The sequence below is a fragment of the Zootoca vivipara genome, chromosome 8 (genome assembly GCF_963506605.1).
Source record: "Zootoca vivipara chromosome 8, rZooViv1.1, whole genome shotgun sequence".
Taxonomy (NCBI): Eukaryota; Metazoa; Chordata; class Lepidosauria; order Squamata; family Lacertidae; genus Zootoca; species Zootoca vivipara.
Window position 1 is genome coordinate 85083700 of NC_083283.1, and position 16786 is coordinate 85100485.

General features: G+C 46.0%; 1 protein-coding gene across 1 annotated transcript; it reads left to right on the forward strand.

Moving 5' to 3' along the window:
• Positions 1 to 807: 807 nt before the first annotated feature.
• On the forward strand, positions 808 to 16719 carry STING1 (stimulator of interferon response cGAMP interactor 1). Its single transcript, XM_035103543.2, has 7 exons — positions 808 to 2139; positions 3473 to 3722; positions 6514 to 6697; positions 7318 to 7426; positions 9811 to 10049; positions 11213 to 11396; positions 14682 to 16719. The coding sequence occupies exons 2-7, from the start codon at positions 3478 to 3480 to the stop codon at positions 14867 to 14869; spliced, it is 1149 nt and encodes a 382-aa protein (XP_034959434.2). The 5' UTR covers positions 808 to 2139; positions 3473 to 3477; the 3' UTR covers positions 14870 to 16719.
• Positions 16720 to 16786: the final 67 nt, after the last annotated feature.

Here is a 16786-nt window from a genome sequence, read left to right on the forward strand (position 1 = left end):
GTAGAATGTAACTTATGACTCCATTGACAACAAAGTATTTTCCCAAGGGAACCCTGCTTTACAATTCTAGGCACTCCAAGATGGCAGACTGGCCTTCCAGGTGGTTGGGCTCCAGCTGCACTTCCCCACACTCCTGCAGGTCTAAAAGAGCACAGGGTGTTGGGATCTTGCTCTGTTTCCATTTTGGGGCTAACAAAACACGGGCCGCAGTTGTTGCATACATAAATACAGTATGCAATCCTCCCAGCAAAAGAGGATTGACAACTGAAGTTAACAGAATATGCAGAACTTGCGGGTTTAATACATAGAATATGGGAGCAAGAAGAACATATATTTAAAGAAGAGTAGAAAACATTTCTTATGGTCTGAAGCTCAACATCAAAAAAAACCAAGATCATGGCCACTGGTCCCATCACCTCCTGGCAAATAGAAGGGGAAGAAATGGAGGCAGTGAGAGATTTTACTTTCTTGGGCTCCTTGATCACTGCAGATCGTGACAGCAGTCACGAAATTAAAAGACGCCTGCTTCTTGGGAGAAAAGCAATGACAAACCTAGACAGCATCTTAAAAAGCAGAGACATCACCTTGCCGACAAAGGTCCGTATAGTTAAAGCTATGGTTTTCCCAGTAGTGATGTATGGAAGTGAGAGCTGGACCATGAAGAAGGCTGATCGCCAAAGAATTGATGCTTTTGAATTATGGTGCTGGAGGAGACTCTTGAGAGTCCCATGGACTGCAAGAAGATCAAACCTATCCATTCTGAAGGAAATCAGCCCTGAGTGCTCCCTGGAAGGACAGATCGTGAAGCTGAGGCTCCAATACTTTGGCCACCTCATGAGAAGAGAAGAATCCTTGGAAAAGACCCAGATGTTGGGAAAGATTGAGGGCACTAGGAGAAGGGGACGACAGAGGACGAGATGGTTGGACAGTGTTCTCGAAGCTATGAACATGAGTTTGACCAAACTGCGGGAAGCAGTGCAAGACAGGAGTGCCTGGTGTGCTATGGTCCATGGGGTCACGAAGAGTCGGACACGACTAAACGACTAAACAACAACATACAGCTGAAAACGCTAGCAGCACTAAGATAAATTCAGAGTAAATGTTTGATTAATGTAAAAGTGGAAAACTGATTTGAATGGTTATATTGAAAAATTAAATAAATAAGCAAGCAAGCAAGCACAGTGTAGGGCAGGGGTGCAAACTAAGGCCCGCAGATGGTCTGGGAATCAGCGTGTTTTTGCATGAGTAGAATGTGTCCTTTTATTTAAAATGCATCTCTGGGTTATTTGTGGGGCCTGCCTGGTGTTTTTATAAGAGCAGAATGTGTGCTTTTATTTAAAATGCACCTCTGGGTTATTTGTGGGGCATAGGAATTTGGTCATATTCCCCCCCCCAAAAAAAAATATAGTCCGGCCCACCACATGTTCTGAGGGACAGTGGACCGGCCCACAGCTGAAAAAGGTTGCTGTCCCCTGGTGTATTGAACAGGCCTTGCTGTGTTGTACAGCTCCCTATGGGGAAATCTTTGTTCCCTAGCTAGTGCATCTACAGTGGTACTTCGTGTTACAGACGCTTCAGGTTACAGACTCCGCTAACGCAAAAATAGTCCCTTGGGTTAAGAACTTTGCTTCAGGATGAGAACAGAAATCGTGCAGCAGGAGCGGGAGGCCCTATTAGCTAAAGTGGTATCTCAGGTTAAGAACAGTTTCAGGTTAAGAACAGACCTCCAGAATGAATTAAGTTCTTAACCCGAGGTACCACTGTAGTCTTTTTAAAGAGTGGTGAGGGAGCACAACGGAGTTAGCTAATCCTCTTGATTCATGGAGTTCTTATGATGAGGCGCTGGAATTGGACAGGTTCCATTTCCTAGTTTTACTTTCATTATTGTCGAAACCATCCTTTTCAGTTACAAATTATTCATTACAAAAAAAACCACCACCCTTCCTCATTTTTGTGTCTTACTGATTCGTACGTTTCTCAGCTGACGAATCAGAGATCTTTTCTACTTCAAATTGCCTAAGCTGCAATTTTGTAATAAAAAAAACCCGCTGCCCAGGAACCACCCACAGCCACAGAACAGAAGCAGGCTGAAAACATCAGGAAGCGAGACCTTCCTCGCAACACTGCTTCAACAGACAGGTGAGTGTTGCTGAATGGAGTTCCCCCATCCACCTCTTCTGGGCAGGGTAGAATGGCTACTGATTATTTGCCAGTGTTGGTTCTGGGCTGCAAAATGAGCTGAACATTTCTCCTGCTTCCAGGCATCTGGTTGTTTGGAAGGGTTCCAGCCTAGAAGCATGGGCTGATGGAGCCCAGCCTTTCAAGGAGATCTGCTTGCAGGGAGGCTGCCGATTAACTTGCTGCTGAAATGGCAATCTGGACGAGTTATTTGTGAGGGGATCGATTTAGGAGTAGCTGGGTTTGGAGAAAGGCCAATGCCACCAATATTATTCAGTTGTACTAGATGCTGCAGGGATGGATTTCTGCTTGTGCTGCAAGACTTCCGCTTCTTTTCCTCATCATCTGTGTTCCCAAAATCTGCTCTGGAGGGTCCCCCAACCACCTAGAGCAGATTTTGAGGTTGGGGCTGTGGAGGAGAGGAAGGTTCCAGTGTGAAAGTGAAAGTGAAAGTCTGTTGTGTGAATGAAATAGCAGTGAAGGAGGCAAGCCATTATTATTATTATTATTATTATTATTATTATTATTATTATTATTATTATTGTTATTATGCTAAAAACATTCCTGTTTAGACCAACCTATCCAGATGCTTAGGGACGCGGGTGCCGCTGTGGGTTAAACCACTGAGCCTAGGGCTTGCCGATCATAAGGTTGGCGGTTCAAATCCCTGTGACGGGGTGAGCTCCCGTTGTTCGGTCCCTGCTCCTGCCAACCTAGCAGTTCGAAAGCACCTCGAAGTGCAAGTAGATAAATAGGTACCGCTACAGCGGGAAGGTAAACGGTGTTTCCGTGCGCTGCTCTGGTTCGCCAGAAGCGGCTTTGTCATGCTGGCCACATGACCTGGAAGCTGTACGCCGGTTCCCTCGGCCAATAACGCGAGATGAGCACCGCAACCTCAGAGTCCCAAAGAGAGGTGCCTCCTCACACTGCCCCACAGGGCCTGGGAAGCAACCCCTGGCCAGCCCCGGAGGCACCATTCAGCTGCTGAGCTTTAAGCCAGGGCAGCTGCTGCAACAAACTGTCGTGCAAGTCTTTGGGAGGAGGAGAAGTGAGAGGGCACCAGAGAAGGGAGGGAAGGAAAGAGGGACAAGGCCAGTGTTGCCTATGGCACCCCTGACCATCATTCAAGGACCACAGGGTGCCCTGGCACACTGGTTGAGAACCTCTGCTCTAAGCTATTGTCTGAGGATTTACATTTACTTGGTTATCTCACTTTGAGGAGCTAGAGATGGGAGCTGTCTGCTGAGCACCCACTTGATAAGAAGGCTAATTTGTGATTTTGTATGTGTTGCAGGTGTGATGCCTTATAAGGAGGAACAACCTAGCAACGTATCTCCCTCTCTTATCCCCAGACCTCGGGGAAATCGAGCTCGGCATGTGAGCTACCTCTTCCTTGCCCTGTGTGTATGTTTCCTGTGCCTCACGGAGCAAAGCCTAGACCTTGTCTTCCATCACATTGTCATCCATTTCACAGCCCTGCAGGTTGGAGCACTGTGTCAGGGGGCCTGCAACTTCGCAGAAGAGCTGCGTCATGTGACATCCAGGTGATAAAGCTGCTGAAATAATGGGACATACTGAGGGATGTTTGCAGGATGGCGTGGTGATGACAGTGGTCGTTCAAGCACACCAAAAGCCAGCTGATTGGCAGTAGTAGGACCAGACAAGAGAAATGGAGGGATGATAAGCCTTGAGGTGAACACTCACCCAACGAGGCTTGGTCCTTGCTTGGTAGCAGCAAAGATCTGAGAAGGAAGAAAGGCAGGGGGAAGCTGAATATAAAAAGAGGATGGGTAGTGAGATATATATTGTTATTAGTTTTAGGATGCTGAATTTGGCCTCGCTCCCCATGTTAATGTCCGGGAAGTTTAGTGCTAAAAGCTCTGGATGGAATTCAGCGCCACGCTGTAGTGAAAATCTCTTCAGCACAAGCGTTGCAGCTTACCAGATTCCTCCTCCCCTCCCCTTGTGTGCTTGTTTGGGGGTCCACCTGATTTTAGAGGCACCAGGCGGCCCAGGGGAGGAGGGGAGAGCCCAGTTGTGCAAGTGGAAGTTCTCATTGCACTGATGGTACTCCTAAGGTGAATCCTTCTAAAATATTTTCTCTCTGGTAGTTTGAACCACATCAGACCCAGGAGAACTTGGATACCTAGTAGACTAAGGTGTGGGATTACCAGCCTCATATAACCAACATGCTTAATGAAGGGGTTAAGGCCATTGAAATATACTCGGAGTCGAGAGTGAATTTCATGCTCTTTATTCAGCTCGTAGTCATCAAGGAGAAGAAGAGAAGAATGCCCTTTTCCCAAAACCATCTGCTTATATACATTATTTACACAATGGGCTTTGTGTGATTGGCTACTTCAGGGCTACACCTGTGGGCCAATCAGTTTGTGGATTGACTTCTGCCAGCAGCCTGATTGGCTGCTCCTACAGGCCAATCAGGTTGCGGATTCATTTCTGCCAGCCGCCTGATTGGCTGCTCCTGCAGGCCAATCAGGTTGCAGATTCACTTCCACCTGGAGTTGGATTGGGTGGCTCCTGCGGACCAATCAGACTGCTGATTCTGGATCCTATTGTTCTATGATTCAGCTCAGTACATAACAGCCATAGAGTAAGCTTTCTTGCCAGGCTTAGCTATGTCCACTTCCCATAACTTGGGAGGATATAGGTTACTAAGCCTATTGTTCACCTCCCAGTCTACATGAGAAGCTCAGCCCCAAACCAGCATGGCCCAGGGCTCAACTCCCAGCGCACTGGGCAGCTGCATTTCTCAGCCTCCAGCTGCCAGAGGGTGGCTGGAAGGGATGCAACTACCCCGCCGGCAGCACACCCAAGCCTCGGATCTCTCCTGGGAGTGATGCGGTGGCTCGGGCACCTGAGAAGGCAGCATGGGGCTGACATCTGCCCGCCGCCGCCTTCTCAGCCGCCAACTGCAAGGCGCCCTGCAGGAACATGGCGGTTCAGGCCCTGGCCCCTGCGCTGCTTTTGTGAACAGCGCTGAGCCAGCCAAGCACACTGCGTCCTGCTCAGCAGCCCTCCAGGTGGAGGGTGCTGGGAGGGACAGTTCCAGCAGTGCGCCCTGCCCCATGCCTTCCCCAGGTGCCTGAGCTGCTTGCTACGGCTGCTGCATCCCTCCCTCCCTCGCTCTGGCTCTGTCCAACTGCAGCAGATGCAGGAGAGGAGGAAGCCTTGCAAGAGTAAATCGGGCAGGGCAGGCACAGGGCAGAGATGAAGTGTTGGAAGGCAGCGAGGAGACATTTCCCCTGCTGCACCCACAGTGCCAGGCAGCTGACCCGTGCAGCGATGCCAGCTGCAGCAGTTCACTCAGGCACCAGGCAGCCATTTCAATCTCGGGCAAAAGGAGCACTGGGCAGGAAGGAAGAGTGGGTGGGATTTCCTTCATAGAACCACAGGAAAGGGACTCCAATGGTGATTCGGTGGATCAATCAGTCAGGGGACTTCCTTTACTGGGTAAGCAGAAGGGGGAAAATAATTAATTTTAAAAGGTGCTGGAACGACGTCCCCCCCATTTTCCAGTTGAAACCTCCCCCCCCCGACTTTCACCACTTTGCAACTAAGCCAAGTTTTCTTTGAAGCCCATGAACCTGGCCTTTGAAGAGTTTGTAAGTAAGCCATTTTTTTAACTTACCAAATGTGTGGTCTTTTCCTATGCTGGGGAAAGAGGGAAACTTTTTAAGGAACTTTAAAGGGGACATTTTGGAACTCACTTGGAAGGGCACATATTTTAAAAAGTCTAATAGCCTATATTTCCACACTTTACTTTTTGCATCTTTTGTGACTTTAAATCTCTGCTGGGGTTCTCTCACCAGATAATACTTATCCCAAACTTGGCATCCAATAATTCTGCTCTCTCTCTCACTCTCTTCTATATATGCACCAATACCTGGAGTGATAAAACTGGGTTGGAACAGAGTTCCAAGGAAGAGACCATTTTCATCACTCAAGCACAGCTCTGACAGATCATCGCTTTCACCCCTGAAGCCACATTTTTTTCACTTCAGTGCTGCCCTCTAGGTCTACATCTCCATGGATGAGCACTGGTTTTCTGGTCCATGACATTAGGTTCCCCACACTCTGACACTAGAGTGTCAGTGACACTCACCAGTGACAACATGCCTGCCTGCTGTTTGCAAGGATTTGTAGACCTTTTCAGATGTGTGGAGAGTAAGCACACAGAATACTGAGATACTTGGGGTCAAAGGAGGTTGTAATAGGATGTTTGGCTCATCCCCGCAAAACACAGTGGTCTCAGAGAGGAGGGTACTTTGTGTTGTTCTGTCACATTATATCATCTCATCCATTTCTTTCCTGTAGGTATCATGGGAGCTACTTAAGGGCCCTAAATGCTTGCCTAGAGCTACGCAAACGCTCTTTCCTATTTCTCCTGCTGTGTGGAGTAGCCTACCTGCATCTCCTCAAAGAAACTGGCCTTCCAGTGTGTCGGAACCTGATCATTGTGTGCTTCTGCCAACTTTTAAACTTTGTCTTTGACCTCCAGGTAGCAATCATGGGTCATTAAGCAATCTTTTAATTCATTTGCCACCAATAGCAATTTAATAGTTGATTCCTTGCTGTTTCATGTAAATTGCTTTGAGCTTTGTGGAAGAGCTGTATTAAATGTATCTAAATACTGTAAATGAATCAAGTTACACTTTTCAGGAACCCTATAATATGTGGGCCCTGTCCTAGGTGCAAGTCTTAACCCAGGCATCCCCAAACTGCGGCCCTCCAGATGTTTTGGCCTACAACTCCCATGATCCCTAACTAACAGGACCAGTGGTAAGGGACGGTGGGAATTGAAGTCCAAAACATCTGGAGGGCCGAAGTTTGGGGGTGCCTGTTTAACCTATCAATCTTTGCAAGGCCCTCCGAACCTTAAAGGTGGTCCATCTAAATATGAGTCCATTCTACAACTGAGTAGTCATGTGACTAGAGTGGCAGAGTGTTGGGAAGTGGCTTTTTAACATGTATTTGTATGATTCTTGTGCAGTAAGTTGCTGTCCCAGATCTAGGTTCTGCTTTCCCCTGAGCTTTATAACAAAGTTAATTGAGGTGGGATGAGAGCTGTGCTTTGCACATGGTAACATATGATCACAGCTTTTTCCTTTCCATCTGCAGCATCCATCAGCTGCCGAGGTTTCTGAAATGTATGAAAGAAACAACTGCAATGTAGCACAAGGACTTGCCTGGTCATATTACGTTGGGTATTTAAAACTCATTTTGCCTGGTAAGTATCCATTGTGAGTGGTCTTATCCATTAGCCAGGGATATAAAATGAATTATAATATCCAGAATTCTGTACCAAAGAAATTCAGATTCAACATGTATACACTAGTAAGTTATAGCATGAATTTTTTATTTTGGTATTGTGGTGGATTCCCACCACAGAAGCAGTCAGAGGTGTTTGCGGCTACTCTTGAGTAAAGACGCTCCACTCCGTCTTGTCTTTCAGAGTTTTATTGTGCATATTATTTACAGTGCAAAGATCTCAGCAAACATGACTGCCTAGTCCGTGTCAGAATCCCGCAATGGCTTCTTCCGGGGTCTCGCCCAGCATAAAAGCCTGGGCACCCCAAAGCACCGCCCCTTGGCCTTACGGGTGGGCGTGTGCCTCAATTTGGGCATCGGAGGGAACGGTCAGGGCTGGCTCTAGGTATAGTCCTGGTGACGCGGGGTGCTAGGGTGCCGGGCCGGCAGGTGGGCGAGGGTGGGGGCGCCAGAGCGATCTCTGCGCCTCAGCGCCAGGGCGCCTGACCTGCTCGAGACTGCCCTGGGAACGATCTCCTTTCTGGCGGCCCTGTGTCTGACATCTCTCCAGACTCCTCCTCCCCTGGCCCTCTCTGCTCCGATACCTGACAGAGCCCTCTCTCCTCCCCGCTCACTTCCTCATTCCTTTCTCCTGACTTGCTGCTTGTGCTGACGCTGGGTGAGGAGCTTGTCCGGATGACAGGGAGCGGCTCTCTGTAGGGCGTCCCCCTGACAGTTACATTAGATACTAAGTCTAAGGCAGCAGTCATTATATTTCCAAATCTCCATACAATGTCCTGTTCTGATCCGATGGAAGAGCAAAAAATAGAAAAAATGCCAAAAAGGTTCAGTAGAATAAAATCCACTCAGCAGTTACTGTGGTGCTTTGTCACTGGGATCAAATTACTTCATCAGCTGGGGCTCCCCTCTTGTACACAAAGAAGAGTGGAATATGAGGACAGATATGGGTAAATGGTGTGCATCATTGTCTTTTGGGAAAGTGATATATGTTTCGGAAGAAAGGGCATGTAGTCATACGGAGCGCAGAAGCTTCATGCCATTGGCACTAAAGCCTTTTGCAGATAATCAGTGTAAAGGTAAAGGTAAAGGTAAAGAGACCCCTGACCATTAGGTCCAGTCGTGACCGACTCTGGGGTTGCGGCGCTCATCTCACGTTATTGGCCAACGGCGTACAGCTTCCAGGTCATGTGACCAGCATGATAAAGCCACTTCTGGCGAACCAGAGCAGCGCATGGAAATGCCGTTTACCTTCCCACCGGAGCGGTACCTATTTATCTACTTGCACTTTAACGTGCTTTCGAACTGCTAGGTTGGCAGGAGCTGGGACCGGGCAAACGGGAGCTCACCCCGTCGCGGGGATTCGAACTGCCGACCTTCTGATCAGCAAGCCCTAGACTCTGTGGTTTAACCCACAGCGCCACTGTAATCAGTGCAATACACATGATTTATTTATTTATTTATTTATTTATTTATTTATTTATTTATTTATTTATGCATTTATAAACAGAAATTCGGAGGACTCCAAACACATAAAACATGGTGCAATCTTATGGGTGAAGGGAAGCTTTCCCAAGACAAACAACTGGTGGTGGTTGCTTCGCATAGGGCAGAGGGTAGAGGCCTCCACAGCACAGGGGCAACAGCAGAAAATGCCTGTTTTCTGTAGACTGCAGTGTCTTGAGCAGTGCTTTTTTTCTGGGGGTACACATACCCCTAAACATTTTGTGAATCTAAGTTAGGCCACATTGAGGGGCAGTATTTCAATATGAGTAGGGAAATCAGAGTACCCGTAAACATTTTTTTTAAAAGAAAAAAAGCACTTGTCATGAGTATAGTTGTACCTCTGGTTAAGAACTTAATTCATTCTGGAGGTCCGTTCTTAACCTGAAACTGTTCTTAACCTGAAGCACCACTTTAGCTAATGGGGCCTCCCACTGCCACTGCGCCACAATTTCTGTTCTCATCCTGAAGCAAAGTTCTTAACCCGAGGTACTATTTCTGGGTTAGCGGAGTCTGTAACCTGAAGCGTCTGTAACCTGAGGTACCACTGTATATGCTTAGGCAGATAGAACTCGTGCAAGGAACTTCTGCATACAGTATTTGTGTTTTCCCATTTACATCAGTGTAGGAATTCTGTACCATTTGTCAGATTCTCCTATTTTGGGGTTTGTAGCCATGAGTGGGAGAATGTGACAAACGGTACAGAATTCCATTCCATATGTACAGGTGCTCTGCAGATTCCCATCCCTGGCTATAGAGAAAGTGAGGAGCTTCTTAAAGAACTAATGTAATGTTACTGTCTCCACCCCAACTGTCTTTCCTTAATGCGGTTTTGTTTTGAAGGCCTCAAAGATCGGATTAGAGAGTTCAACCAAAGCAATACCCATTTGCTGAATTGCAAGAAGACTTGGAAATTGCACATCTTGATTCCCCTGAGCTGTGATGTGTGCGATGACCTGCAGAAGGTTGACAGTCATATTCATTTCATAAAGAATCTCCCAGAAATGAACGTGGATATTGCTGGCATTAAAAAAAGAAGCTACAAAAATAGTGTCTATGGGATATTGGGTGAAAACAAAGAGGTATGCTTCTGTAATAAAAAATGTCTTAGAGTGACAACAGCTGTTGAATTTATTACAATTTCTCAGTTCCAGACATCATATTTTAAAAAGGAAGTTTGCCTGAAACTCAACAACTTCTGCCATTAGTTATATGCGGATTATGAATATCATGGGAGACAAGATGAAACTTTTCAGGAACCCGTCAGAATAATTCTCTCCAGACATCACTGTCGACCTCCAGCACCACCTTCTGGAGACATCAAGTCAGATAGGAGTAGGATTCCCCAAACAGAATCTTCACTCTCAAGCCCACTAATCAGTTCAGAAGCAAAGCATAGTTGCTAAGTATCAAAAACTACAAAGAAGTCTAGGAGAACTGACATGATCACACTCCCTATAGTTATCTTCCAGGGAAGGTTGACTAGGGCATCTTCACCTCCTATGCAGGTTTTTAGGTTCTGGTACAGATTAGGGACCCAGGTGGCGCTGTGGGTTAAACCACAGAGCCTAGGGCTTGCTGATCAGAAGGTCGGCGGTTCGAATCCCTGCAACGGGGTGAGCTCCCGTTGTTCGGTCCCAGCTCCTGCCCACCTAGCAGTTCGAAAGCACATCAAAGTGCAAGTAGATAAATAGGGACCGCTCTGGTGGGAAGGTAAACGGCGTTTTCGTGTGCTGCTCTGGTTCGCCAGAAGCAGCTTTGTCATGCTGGCCACATGACCCGGAAGCTGTCTGCGGACAAATGCCGGCTCCCTCGGCCTATAGAGCGAGATGAGCGCCGCAACCCCAGAGTCGGACACGACTGGACCTGATGGTCAGGGGCCCCTTTACCCTCACCTTTTACAGATTATGAAGTAACACTTCTGAAAATTGTTACAGGTAGGTAGCCGTGTTGGTCTGACGTAGTCGAAACAAAAAACAAACAAAAAATTCCTTCCAGTAGCACCTTAGAGACCAACTAAGCTTGTCATAGGCTCAGATGAAGAAGTGTGCATGCACACGAAAGCTCATATCTATGACAAACTTAGTTGGTCTCTAAGGTGCTACTGGAAGGATTTTTTTATTTATTTTTTGTTTCGACTTCTGAAAATGTTAGTGCTGATGTGAAAGCAACCAGCCATTCCTCAAGCAATAGTCTAAATGCCACCCTGATAACACTGGGATTGTCTTTCTCCCCATTCCTCTAGGAACATTTTTGTGTTCTGGAGTATGCCACCCCTCTGCGGTCCCTCTTTGCCATGTCCCAAGATGAAAGTGCTGCCTTTAGCCGTCAAGACCGTTTGGAACAAGTCAAGCTTTTCTGCAGAGCACTGGAAGAAATCTTACAGAGATCTAAATATTCTGACTGCTGCCGGCTCATTGTATATGATGGTAAGAAATGGGATGACAGTCTGGCTATTTGTTTTGGAGTGGTGGGGGCAAGGAGGAGGCTACAAACTTAGTTCTATGATGGGATCCTGCGGCAGGTAGAGCCTTTCTTTCTACAGCAGAAAAGACCTGTCAGTGTGCTTTGGGAACTCAGAAAGAGCTTCCTCTCTGTTCTTCTGTTTTCTGTCTGTGGTTTTAGAAAGTCATAGATTTATTATTCTCTTCTCATCTCAGGCTGGATTTCTGCAGCAGCAAGGCTATAGGAATACAAATGCACATAAAGATCTAGGAAAGCATCTTAATCTAATTACAGTATATTCCTGCGTATAAGACTACCTTTTAACCCAGGAAAATCTTCTCAAAAGTCAGGGGTCGTCTTATACGCCGGGTCGTATTTCTTATACAGTGAGTATATCCCAAACTCTATATTTTAACTGGAAAAGTTGGGGGTCGTCTTATACGCCCAGTCGTCTTATACACCGGAATATACGGCAATGTTTTTAGTGAAGTATGGCCATAAGGATCTTTGTCCTGGGTACCTGTAGTCACTTGACCTCCCTCTATCTTGCCTCACCTAATAAGGAAGATATGCGGGGGTGGCTTGCACTCAGAATGGATTCACCTTTGTTTTCTCAGCTGAATTCTGCAAAACATTTTTGTAATCAAACATTTGATTATTGAGTGAGAAAGCCCACTTTCTGAAAAGAGAATGTATAGTTTTTACCTTTGGAATTGGAGTGGCATTTGTTATGTGGTTTTGGTTTTAAATTAAGATTTTGTGTGCCACATAGATACATTTTCATACAAGCTTGTGCTTTACTGAGATACATGAATACTTTTTGCAAATAAATGTACATTCGCTTTGAGCAGTTAATGAGTCATAAACAGTGCTGAAATCACTACTCAATGCTACTGCTTTCCATGAATCTAGGGAGCGGGTGGCATTGTGGTCTAAACCACTGAGCCTCATGGGCTTGCTGGTTGGAAGGTTGGCAGTTCGAATCCCCGCAACAGGGTGAGCTCCCATTGCTCTGTCCCAGCTCCTACCAACCTAGCAGTTCGAAAGCACACCAAAAAGTCCAAGTAGATACATAGGTACTGCTATAGCAGGGAGGTAAACGGTGTTTCCATGCGCTCTGGCTTCCGTCACGGTGTTCCGTTGTGCCAGAAGTGGTTTGGTCATGTTGGCCACATGACCCGGAAAGCTGACTGTGGACAAACGCCGGCTCCCTTGTCCTCAAAAGCGAGATGAGTGCCGCAACCCCATCGTCACCTTTGACTGGACTTAACCGCCCAGGGGTCTTTTACCTTTACCTTCCCCCCCCCTTGACTGTATCTACTGTATTTGATGAAAATTCAACTGTATATTCTGGCATGGGACCCAGGTGGCGCTGTGGGTTACACCACTGAGCCTAGGGCTTGCTGATCAGAAGGTTGGCGGTTCGAATCCCTGTGACGGGGTGAGCTCCCGTTGCTCGGTCCCAGCTCCTGCCAACCTAGCAGTTCAAAAGCACGTCAAAGTGCAAGTAGATAAATAGGAACCGCTACAGCGGAAAGGTAAACAGCATTTCCGTGTGCTGCTCTGGTTTGCCAGAAGCGGCTTTGTCATGCTGGCCACATGACCTGGAAGCTGTACGCCGGCTCCCTCGGCCAATAATGCAAGATGAGCGCCGCAATTCCAGAGTTGGTCACGACTGGACCTAATGGTCAGGGGTCTCTTTACCTTTACCTTAACCCTGATTATCTGCAAAAGGCTTCAGTGCCCTTTACCTTTTTATATTCTGGCATATTTCATTTTTGCCTTTGGAATTTCCCTTGATAAGAACAAGGCAACTTTTTTAATGAGATAACATACTGTATATGAAAAACTCAGGCTTCCGGCCGACCACACAAAGTGATCCCAGCTCATTGCGCTTGCTCTGAGTGAGATCGGGCTACTGCAGAGGGAGAGGGGAGTAAAGTGTGGCCTCCACATCTCCCCAAAAGCTCTGGAGATAAACTGGAGCCTCTAAAAGCCCCCCCCCCCAGGGCTGATCGGTCTCCCTACCAAACCACTGACAGAGCCAAAGACTTTGGAAAGGGTGTGGAGAGGGTAGAGACAGAGCACAAGGGGCCCAAACTCCTCCTGAGACAGAAAGCCGGGTCATGACTCGAGTAGCGACAGCACCCCTGGAAACAGATCAAGACTGGAGGGGGGGGGGCTAGAGAAACCTGAGAAAAAGACTTGACAATTAAAGAAAAGAATTTGATAAGAAAGGAAAGGTAATCTGAAGTGGCACAAAGCTGCATGGGGAGAATCTGCGAGTGATTTCCAAAGAAAACTAAGTGGAAGGATGGCAGACATACCTATATTATGACAAAACAAAAGTGCACAAGGGATTTCTCAACCATGTGATAAGATATAGGTTATTACCTATACAGTGGAACCTCGGTTTATGAACACCTCGGTTTACGAACTTTCGGTTTACGAACGCTGCGGACCCATCTGGAACGGATTAATTCACTTTCCATTACTTTCAATGGGAAAGTTTGCTTCAGTTTATGAACGCTTCAGTTTAAGTACTCCGCGGACCGTCTGGAACAGATTAATCCACTTTCCATTACTTTCAATGGGAAAGTTCACTTCAGTTTATGAACGCTTCAGTTTATGAACAGACTTCCGGAACCAATTGTGTTCATAAACCGAGGTACCACTGTACAGTGTTTGGGTAAGACAGAAAAACCTTCTAGAAAGGAAGACCCCTTGCTGGATATCCTCCATTGAGGCAGTGGCAGTAAAAAAAAATTAGCATGAATATAATGTACGATTAAAGCATTTTGGTTTTTAACTTTGTAAATGAGTGGAAAAGATTGCCCTTGAAACACATAGACGGAAGTCAACATCATTGTTTTTTTAGTTTAGGGATTGCTTGCTGTGACAAAATTTTGAGACCACCTGCTGCAGAGTGAATGAGGCTTTTCTGACATGCGAGTTCTATACTCGGGCTTCCTGCAAGCATATTGTGAGATCTTCATCATGCTATAGATCCACCTTAGAGATCTAGGCAGCTTCTGGGAATGATTGTTGGTGCGGTTGGCAATTCAAGGGCTGCAGCTCCACCAGGATGGTGGTGTTGATATATAGATCTTTACCGCATACGCTACCTAAAGTTTCTGAGGCAAAAGCAAATCAAATCAGGGGAGTGATAGATAGACTTGAAAAGATAACACTGTCTTGATGCAACTGAGAGTGCTCTTCTAGCAGTTAGCTGCAAGGCTTCACATTCTCCTATGGTTTTGTTTTTCCAGATTCAGAAGAAAATGACAAGCACTTTCTGTCCAAGACTATCCTAAGACACATGGAGCAGGAGCTCCAAGAGGAGTATACCATGGATGAAAAGCATGAAGGCAGCACACAGAATGCTGAATCAAATGGGATTCAGCTCCTGATTAGTGGCTCTGATCATCCCATGTCTTTGCATAGTTATGGCTACTGAAATATATTGGCCCTCATCTCAAAGCTCCATGTCCTTTCTTGTAGAAATCATCAGGATTGCTTCCAGATGAAACCTAATAGTACCAAATTTTAACACATGCACACTGACCCCAACAAGACCTAAAAACCCTTCTAGAGAGCATGAAGATGTTGGCAAAAATTGAGGCAGGGCCACCTCTGAGACTTTGTGGGCATGGAGATGTGTTGGAATAAGACAAACATTTATGGATTTTTCCTTCAAATGAATCTGTGGCTTCCTTTGATGCCTTTCTCTCTTCTGCCTCTTCTTCTGTTTCTTCAAAGTTGTTCCAAACATTATGGACAAAGGTGATGAGAGAAGAAAACAGCTTTCCCCCTGACTTAAGATCAAGGCCTATTTTTCTAAGATACTATGAAATCTGTGAGGACTTCATACCTAAAAGCGCTAAAAAGATGATATAATTATTATTATTATTATTATTATTTATCGCCCATCTGTCCGGGATCCAACAAAACATTAAAATACAGAAATCCATCAAACATTAAAAGCTTCCCTAAACAGGGCTGCCTTAAGATGCCTTCTAAAGGTCTGTTAATTGTTGTTCTCTTTGACCTCTGGTGGGAGGGCATTCCACAGGGCGGGTGCCACTACCGAGAAGGCCCTCTGCCTGGTTACCTGTAACTTGGCTTCTCGTAGCGAGGGAACCGCCAGAAGGCCCTCGGCGCTGGACCTCTGTGTCCGGGCAGAACGATGGGGGTGGAGACGCTCCTTCAAGTATACTCAGATTTTGTTTGTTTGTTTGTTTAACCGAAGAGTTTGTTTCTCTCCTAGCAACCAATTTTTGTTTTGAATCATTAAGGTTGCCAAAATAGTAATCCAGAGGATGAGAGTCTGTGTGGCTTTGCCTCTACGTGGACCATGCTCTTTGTGAAAGTACCATTGATCAATGCTGTCTTCTCTTCTCTCTACTGGTAGAACACAGTGAGAGCCTTTCTAGCTGAACACTACCAGCATAGAGAAGAGAAGGGAACGCTCTCTTCTTCTGTTGGTAGTATCCATTAGAACAGTTCCCTCTCTCCTCTCTGTTTGCTAGCTAATCAGAAGCTAGTAGCTGGGGGGGGGACGACAAATAAAAGCCTACCCTGGCTTCCTGCTATTTCCAGTTGAGGAATGAGTGATGAATAGCCTCTTAATTACCCCTTGAATATTTTCTCAGATTGCCCCAATGTCAGTTTCTCTTCCTGTTTTTGTTCCCCCACTTGACACGTTTAGAGCTTTCTTGTAAAATTTGCTAGAGAAAATTCTGTGAGGTCACTTCCTTTGTCTTCATTGGCAGGAAGCTGTAATACTACATACTTCCTTCCTGTCTGGGTAGCCCAGACACCATTTTTGAAACTTGTGTTTTGTACTTTTGTAACTTACTTAGTAGTTCTAAACCTGCCTTCATTTCGCTGCTGTAGCTGCTGCTTCAAGACTAGATTATGTAAGTAAATACTACTTTTATTTCTCCACAAAACAATGTCTGTGTGATTGTTGTTTTTAAGAGGAAAAAATGGAGTAATACCAAGAAAAATCCAGTCTGCCTTAAAGCACCCTGGATTATTGTTTCTAGAAGGTTAAACCCACCTTGTCTTAGCTTCCAAGTTAAGCTGCAAAGGATGGTGCCCTGCTGATCTCACTAACATGAGCAAGGAAGGATAAAAACTAGACTATATATCCTCTCTTAGTGTCTAAATCCATTCCTACAAGAAGATAATGTAAGCCTTGGGTTGAAAACACCCTGAACGAAAGCAGGGATGTACTTTGAGATGCTTCAGAGAATTGTATGTTAAAAGCCACTGCAGACAGTGAACTTGCAAAATTTTATCACAAATCCAGTCTGGAAAACATAGAACATAGAAACTCTGGCAATTTGACAGCAATATTTCTCTATGCTGC

Bases quoted from the DNA above. Each gene is read 5' to 3' on its own strand.
- STING1 (XM_035103543.2), top strand. From the start codon at position 3,478: ATGCCTTATAAGGAGGAACAACCTAGCAACGTATCTCCCTCTCTTATC. The intron at 7,427-9,810 runs GTAAGTATCCAT...TTTGTTTTGAAG, and splicing joins TTTAAAACTCATTTTGCCTG to GCCTCAAAGATCGGATTAGA. The intron at 11,397-14,681 runs GTAAGAAATGGG...TTGTTTTTCCAG, and splicing joins CCGGCTCATTGTATATGATG to ATTCAGAAGAAAATGACAAG.